At 47.0% G+C, this 7,500-nt stretch overlaps 2 protein-coding genes across 6 annotated transcripts in view; one reads left to right on the top strand and one right to left on the bottom strand.

The window, feature by feature from the left end:
- Window positions 1–5,550, top strand: part of si:ch73-212j7.1 (centrosomal protein of 170 kDa protein B) — a 22,990-nt gene extending 17,440 nt beyond the window's left edge. For 3 of the 4 annotated variants that reach the window (XM_037086801.1, XM_037086803.1, XM_037086800.1), the window contains 5 exons: window positions 208–345; window positions 1,117–1,205; window positions 1,501–1,594; window positions 1,684–1,735; window positions 1,992–5,550. In XM_037086801.1, coding sequence (XP_036942696.1) covers window positions 208–345; window positions 1,117–1,205; window positions 1,501–1,594; window positions 1,684–1,735; window positions 1,992–2,188 — 570 coding nt within the window. In that variant the 3' untranslated portion in view covers window positions 2,189–5,550. The remainder of the gene's footprint in view (window positions 1–207; window positions 346–1,116; window positions 1,206–1,500; window positions 1,595–1,683; window positions 1,736–1,991) is intronic. The other variant, XM_037086804.1, reaches the window with a different exon arrangement.
- A 204-nt stretch (window positions 5,551–5,754) lies between these two features.
- The window catches only part of si:dkeyp-72h1.1 (uncharacterized protein LOC799956 homolog), a 2,706-nt gene continuing 960 nt past the window's right edge, over window positions 5,755–7,500 (bottom strand). Inside the window, exons 2-4 of one of the 2 annotated variants that reach the window (XM_037086969.1) lie at window positions 6,934–7,030; window positions 6,678–6,837; window positions 5,755–6,610 (exon numbers count right to left, since the gene is read on the bottom strand). In XM_037086969.1, coding sequence (XP_036942864.1) covers window positions 6,537–6,610; window positions 6,678–6,837; window positions 6,934–6,996 — 297 coding nt within the window. In that variant the 5' untranslated portion in view covers window positions 6,997–7,030 and the 3' untranslated portion in view covers window positions 5,755–6,536. The remainder of the gene's footprint in view (window positions 6,611–6,677; window positions 6,838–6,933; window positions 7,031–7,500) is intronic. The other variant, XM_037086970.1, reaches the window with a different exon arrangement.

Raw genomic sequence — 7,500 nt, 5'->3', positions numbered from 1 at the left:
CTGGACCCGTCGGGTCCGTGTGCACCCTCCCTGTTAACACGCTGTATCCCAGCAGTACTAAAATTCACTGCATACACTGTTGCCCTCCACCATCGCAGCTGCATGTTGACTTGGTGCATGCGTTGACGGAGCGGTGCCGTCAGCGGCCCGCTGCTCACAGGTTTGATGACACGTTCTCAGTGGTTGGATCCTCTACTCTCTTTCCAGCTGGTCCAACATATCCCTGAGGCCAGTTTAAACTACCAGAAGGTTCCTCCAGGTTCTGCAGCTGTCTCGGACCTGGACGCAAACATGAATGAGCCGGAGCCCGGTTCAAAGCAGCGCCGTCCGTGGAACCGCGAAGAGGTCACTGTCTAATCCCCCTGAGGCTACGTTCACACTGCAGCTCAGTGTGTCTCACTGGTCAACAGGTCGTCATGATTATTAGTTCAACAACATTCACCAAAACCAAACTTAAACTTCAGTCTCAGTCAGAAACAACTGAAAGAATTTACTGCGATCAAAGTTTGATTTTATTACTTTGACATTTGGTCTAGAAATCGTCTGATCTGTGAAGATTATTAAACACTTTGTGAGACTTTTTGTCCAGTTAGCTTCCAACATGGTGTCTGTGAATTACACCACACGTAGTTCTGACGCAGCGATCCAGTCGATCTTGTCAGAACTACAAGTTCATCACTATAAATATTTATGACACAACTGACTTAAAAGATTCATATGATGTTCTGTAGAAACAACTTTCTTCAGCAGTTTCTAGTGAGTCGCTGTGAGGACGTTTAATGTCCCGACAACCTGTGTAGTCTCATTCAGACACGCTGTTTTTAACACATGAAGCGCTTCAGAATTAAACTGTGGGACATTTAAAGATGAATATGTTCAGCCGGTGGAACCACACACCTTATTTCAGACAGTAAAGACCCACTGAGGCGAGCGAACAGGAACACGAGTCAGACGTGAGGCTGCAGTGTGAACATATCCTCCACTCAACACTGCAGCAGCTGCAGTTAGTTTTGGTGTGCTGGGAAATCAGTATGTTAGCTACTGATCATGTCAGACTGAAGTCCGTCACAGACTTTCTGCTCTGACTGCTTCTTTGTCTCCACTCGACTCTTTCAGGTGATTCTGGACAATCTGATGCTGAATCCAGTGTCTCAGCTGTCTCAGGCCATCCGGGAGAACACGGAGCAGCTGGCAGAGAAAATGAAGTGAGGAAGCTGTCGGTGACTTTTACTGTGATGGGTTGACTGGACCTGACTGGACCAGACACTTCCTGTGTGCAGAATATCAGGATTGTATCGCCAGTCTGGACCTGCAGGGTCATAAAAGATAAAGTGCTCAGATTTCATAGTAAAGTCCAGTTCTTGTGGGGTCAGGTCTGTGGCAGCGTCCACTGAAGCTTTGGTCATTCTTTTTAAATCAGTTCAGTTTTCTGGGCAGGTGAAGTCACCTGCTGTGTTCTTATTGGTGTTGGTTCTAACTCTGCAGTGTGTCGGTTCTCAGGGTTCTGTTCCAGAACAAGGCCGAGGTCTGGGAGGAGATAGAAGCCAAGATCAATGCTGAGAACGAAGTCCCCATCCTGAAAACCTCCAACAAGGTTCAGTCTATGACATTATTCTCACCAACACTGCGGGTCTGATGAGAACACAGCTGGAACATTCTCCTGTGTTCTGTCTCATGTTACAGGAAATTACCTCCATTCTGAAAGAGCTGAGAAGAGTCCAGAGGCAGCTTGAAGGTATTTAAAACTTTATTTAATCAGACAGATTAAACATTGAGAGCACGTAGAGAATAAAACATGAACAGTAACATAACAGCTTCCCGTCTCTGTGCTACGTCGGCTACACACGACCTGGACGTCCTTGAGATGTTTTAAGCTGATCTTCCTGTTCATGTGACTGTTGTCAGCACTGGTCCGTAACTGATGATCAGATCTAGGACCGGGTCTGGTTCGGCCTGTCAGGGTCATGAATGTCTTCTTCTTGTTGCTGTAGTTATAAACACCATCGTGGAGCCTGGCGGGAGCCTCCAGACTGCCGCCGTCGGGACGTCGTCTGCCAGTCAGACTCGACCGTCCTCGAGGGAGAAGAAACCCACCACCAAACCCCGCGGCACCCCCCCGACCTCCAATGCCAATGAAAGCACTAAAAGACCACCTCGTGGACCCGACGGGGCCCACTACATGGCCTGAACAGGCCACCGTAGCACCTCTGGATAGTATCTGTGTATCCACATCACCTGCAGCCAATGATCAGAGAGCCTGATGATTACAGACCAGCTTCTCCTTCTGCAGACATGTTGTTAGATCAGCTGAGCAGCTGTCAGGAGATGTAGCTCCACACTGAGGTCCAATTTACTGTGTCAGTAGACTGAACAGAACCAGGTTTGTTCAGCAGAACTTCTGTCTGACACACCTGAGTGAGTTATTGGTCGTCTCTCTCGGTGGTTCAGCGGAGTCGATTCTAAAGACTCCCAGAGACAAAGACTAGATTGGTCTTTATTCACAGGACACTTTGGTCCTCACTGTCCCTCAGTTCATTGCTCAGCAGTCACATAATGTTGTTTCCCTGTTTCAGCCGACTGTAGCTAGCAAGCTAACCGTTAGCCAGCAAGTCACGCTTGCTGCAGACTGAGCAGGAGGTCCCAGGTTTTCCAGGCCTGAGCCGAGGGGCCAGATTGAGAGTAGTTTAAAAACCATCATGAACTGAGTCTTTGAGTTGCAGTGATCTCGCCCCGACCAAGACCACCAGGACCTCCTCCTGGAGCCGGTCTGTGAGCGTTAAATCCTCCATCAGTCAGTAACTTCTCCTCAGTGTTGATTTGCTCTGAAACGCTCCTCAGTTTTCCTTCAACGTCTGCAGTTCAGGCGAGTTCTTCAGCTTCACACTGCTAGTGAGGGGTCGGGACTCCACTGTGGTTTGGATCTCCTGCCATCAGGAACTTTGTGGTGAATCTCCTGTAAAAGGAAGGAGACGCAGAAGTATTCTGGTACTTCTACACTTCCCGTGGTTCAGAGGTTCTGCTCCTGAAAGGACCGGAGACGAGCTGCAGAAACATTCAGCCGCTGATCTGAACCGTGAAGTCGTTTGTCTGCCGGCGGTGTGGATACACTCGAACTGTCCAAACAAACGTGTCATTTGTACCCAGTGATTCAGTCGGTGAGGACAAATGCATTCTGAGTGAAACAATATAAACATGTAGAGCTGCTTCTACATCGCACAAGCTGAACAAAATGTAGTCGAAGCAGCTGCTCGCGCCGCAGTAGATGATGTTTATCCATCAACTTTGTGCTTTGATAATCTGTTGTTGCATTGAACAGATGATAGATTGTGTTTCTGTCTGTATTTATGAAGAGGAAGTCGTCCCGTCAGAAGGTCCTGTGCTGCTGCCATGCTTCGGCCTTACAGACAGGAACAGCCACCTGAACCCGTCAAAGTAAAACAGATGTGATGTTATATTTTACTGAATGTTCTGTTGCCATCTCGCTGTGGTTGTGCGATTACTGTGAACAAGTTGAATGTTGTGAGTGCTGAATGTCAGAGTTTAAATGTCTGATTGAACGTGAGACGTCCTGCTGGTCCTTGAACACATCATCTCTCTGATTCATAATGAATGAACTCAACACACCAACAGTCCGACACATCTCTGATCGGACCAGGACATCCGGTCCACATTCGGATGCGCAGAATCGGATCTTGACATCAGTTAATATCCTGAGAATCGACTTCTTCGTTCTCTAAAGAAAAGTGGAGACATCTTCTTCTTGTATTTGTGACTCAACATCTCAGAAAAACCACATGAAGATTTATTTTGGCCTGAACGTCCTGAAACTACCAGGCATCAGGTCCATGTTGTTTCTGTCTCTGCTCTCAGTCTGTGAAGATCCGACTGTTTTAAAGCAGTCGTTGGTTCTGGAGAGACGCAGTGATGGACTTCATCCTGCTTCCTTCGCTCTGTCGGCCCGATCGTCTCCACTCTCTTTGTTCTGAGGCAGCAGTGAAGCTGTAACTCTTAATGAGCCTCTGAACTTCCTGTAAAAGAAAAGAACAGAGTGTACAACAGCTTCACCTGCCTCACAGCTCATTCACACCTGAAGAGTCAGGTGAACTGTCTCCTGCTGAGGAAAACTGTGAGACGTGTTTGAAAGCTCTGAAAGAAGCTCATGAAACGACGTTGAGCTCAGTTGATTTAGTCATTTATGAACTTTTGTTTTTCGACCTTCAGATTTCCTGTAAAGTCGTTGCTCTATAAAAGTCTCATCGCCTCCATGACAGCTGACAGGAAGTACCTGTGTGTGTGTGTGTGTGTGTGTGTGTGTGTGTGTGTGTGTGTGTGTGTGTTGCTGTTGCTGTTGCTGTTGCTTGATGTTTTTCTTCTTCATGTGTTGGAGCAGCCGGGCGGCGCTGTGCAGTACAGGTGTGTACAGATGTAGGTCGGACCGTCGTTTCCAGTGTTGCATGTTTCAGGTTCAGGGTCTTTGGTGTGTGAACAGAGACAGGATGTTAGCATGTTAGCTTAGCTGAGCACAAAGACTGGGAGCAGGGGGAACTGTTAGCTTAGCTCCATCACAACAGAGAAGAGAACACCTGAGTCCGTTCAGTGAACAGCTGGTCAGTGACGACAGACACTGTTTCAAAGCTAATTAACTTTATTTTCTCTCTGACGAAGATGTTCAGACTTTTCAGTCATGTCCAAAGAAGTTGAAGGTAAACCCTGGTTCTGTGGCAGAGTGGTGGTCTCTCTCTGAACAGGTGATCTATGTCAGTTTATGTTACAGAAGCTTAGCTAGCAGGTAGCTCAGTATTTAGCAAACCAGCTGGTGGAAATAAACTCGACCTAACTTGTCCAATCAAGCTTTAGTCTAGCTTATCAGCCTGTGAAGCAAATGTTAGCTTAGCAGCCTGTGAAGCTAACATTAGCTTAGCAGCCTGTGACGCTATTATTGGTTGACAGGTAGACTCTGGACACTTAGACCTGAAACATGTGACTCTGGAGACAACAGCCAATCAGAGCGTTTCTCTGTTGCTTTGCTGTGAAGTGTCAGGCTGGACAAACAGGATATTTTGACTTTTATTTTGAAAGGTGCATGTTTCCTGTAGCTTGAGGCAGGTTCGAGGCTAGTTCACCAAATGTGCACTTTTTCATTTGACAGACACCTGGTGGACGCAGGTGGAGTTTTTTTTGAAAGTCATGGTGTTTTTGTGCTGCAGCCAATGAGAATGTATCGATTCACCACCTGCCCACAAGTCAAACCTGATTGGCCGTTGCTGTGATGATGTAACTGCTGCTGCTCCAGGTGATTGGTCAGCGGGCTCTTTGTTTAGTGCATGTGGCCATGCAGAGGGCAGCGTTCATGTTCAAACTGTTTCCTGTTCAAACCTTTTTTATGCATCGATCACGTGACGGTCAGCAGGCGACCGCACGTTCCTACGAAGTCCAACTTTATTTATTATGTCCAGACGGCCGACGCTCGTCTGGACACTCACGTGTTCATCAGCTGGATTTCTTTGTATCACCATGTCATTTGTAATAAACTGATTTCATGCACTCTGACGTCCAACGACTTTTAATTCAAAGTGGTTTCACACTGTTTCCTGCAGCGTCTCAGGTCGTCTATGTTTCGTCTTTCCAGCGCTCAGAAATGAAACACTGTGATCAAAGTGAACAAAGACGTCAACAGCAGTGATCCTCCAAACTTCTTAAAAATGTTTTGTTGTTAGTTTTGTAATTAAAAACACTTAAAGACACGATCAGAAGAACTCTAAGGTCAGACTTTATTCAACGGGAACCAGGTGTCAACAGTCTTTTCAAAGTAAAAGCTCACAATGGACCTCTGAAACATTCTTAAAGATAAACAGCTTGAGGCAGAACATAAAGAAATATTCAAAACATGAATATCTTTGATAACAGGGAAATAAACACATTATAATTAAATGTTCTGTATGCTGATGGATCTGGCCCATCTCTAAACACGTCTGACTTCCTGTCAGTGACTTGTTGGTTCCTCCTGAAAACATCAAACTGATAAAGGTTCATTTTCTAATTAAACTTCATTAAACTGAGATTTTATCAGTCAGACAGGACAAACAGAGACTTTGATCACAACATATAAAAACTGAACATGAATTAAAGACAAATATCCTCCTGCTTCTTTTTAACTGGCTGACGTCTGACTGACAACATGAACCTGCTGACAGATCACCTGCTGTGTCTGCTCTACATGTTGACGGACTATCCCTTTAAAACACAGCAGTGTCACACTGATCCATGATGATGATGTACTGCAGAGTGGATCCAGCAGGGGGCGGAGTTAGCTCATTTATCAGGTGAGTGTGTGTGTGTGTGTGTGTGTGTGTGTGTGTGTGTGTGTGTGTGTGTGTGTGTGTTTTTCTCCTACGGACCATTCGCTCAGTCTGTCCTCATCTGACTCCGCCCCCTGGCCGAGGGGCGGGACTGGTTGTGAGCTGGCCCCGCCCTGCCTTCGTCACAGAAACCTTCAGTGATTGGCTCAGAGTAAGGAGCGGCATCAGTTAGAGGTTTTAAACTCCGCCCATCACCTTCTCCTGTGGCCCCGCCTCCTCCACCGGTACAACTGGACCTGTGAACAGAGCACCTGATGATGTCACTGGTGATTAGTGTTCAATAAACAGCAGAATGTTCCATCAACATGATGACCTCACCTGCCACCAGAACATGGTCCTCTCTGACATCACTGCTGACATCATCAGGAGGCCAGCGGAGCTCGCCGCTCTCCACGTCTCCTCCGTCTGTCGGCTCCACTACGATGGAAGGGGGGAGCCTGGAAAGTTTTGGAAAACGCTCTGCAGGGTCTGGAAACACCTAGAAATGAAGGAAGGGACCAATCAGAGAGCTCGATGCTGACCTTAGGTGGACTCAGCTGGTGGGTCGGCTCACTGTGGGTGTTTTGTGTCTCACCTGGAGAGCCTCCTCTCCAGAGGCTCCACCCACTGACTCACAGGTGGTCATCACCTCTGTCATCTCAACCAATCACAGCGCAGCAGGAGACAGGAAGCTGAAAGGAGAAAAAATACAGAATCAAAGCTCATGGACACCTACTGCAGTCAAACCCATGGAATTGAGTTCAGTCTGCCCCAGGGCATGCTGGGATACATGACATCACACAACAACCTGCTACTGCCTCCGTGTTGACTGTCAGGCACAGTGACTCATAGTCACACAGGTTCTTCAAAGGTTCAGCTGGTTCTAAGAGTTCTCAGGAGGTTCGTGACAGAACAGAGAGTCTTTACAGGTTCTCATGAGGTTCCTGAGAAGGTTTTAAGAGTTCCTCAGAGGGTTCTAACGTTTTTCAAGGACTCTCAGACATTTCTAACAGGGTTTTAGACTTTAATAAGAATATCTCAGTGGTTCTACACAGGGCCCATGGGTTCTTGACAGACTTCCAGGGTCTCCTAAACAGTGTTTAGAGGTTCTGTAATGAGTTCAGGTCTCATTCAGAGGGCTTGTAGGGATCAAGACAGTTTC

The sequence above is a fragment of the Acanthopagrus latus genome, chromosome 22, assembly GCF_904848185.1.
Source record: "Acanthopagrus latus isolate v.2019 chromosome 22, fAcaLat1.1, whole genome shotgun sequence".
Classification (NCBI taxonomy): Eukaryota; Metazoa; Chordata; class Actinopteri; order Spariformes; family Sparidae; genus Acanthopagrus; species Acanthopagrus latus.
The sequence above is the reverse complement of the archived record's forward strand: the minus strand, read 5'-3'. Positions and strand labels throughout refer to the sequence as shown.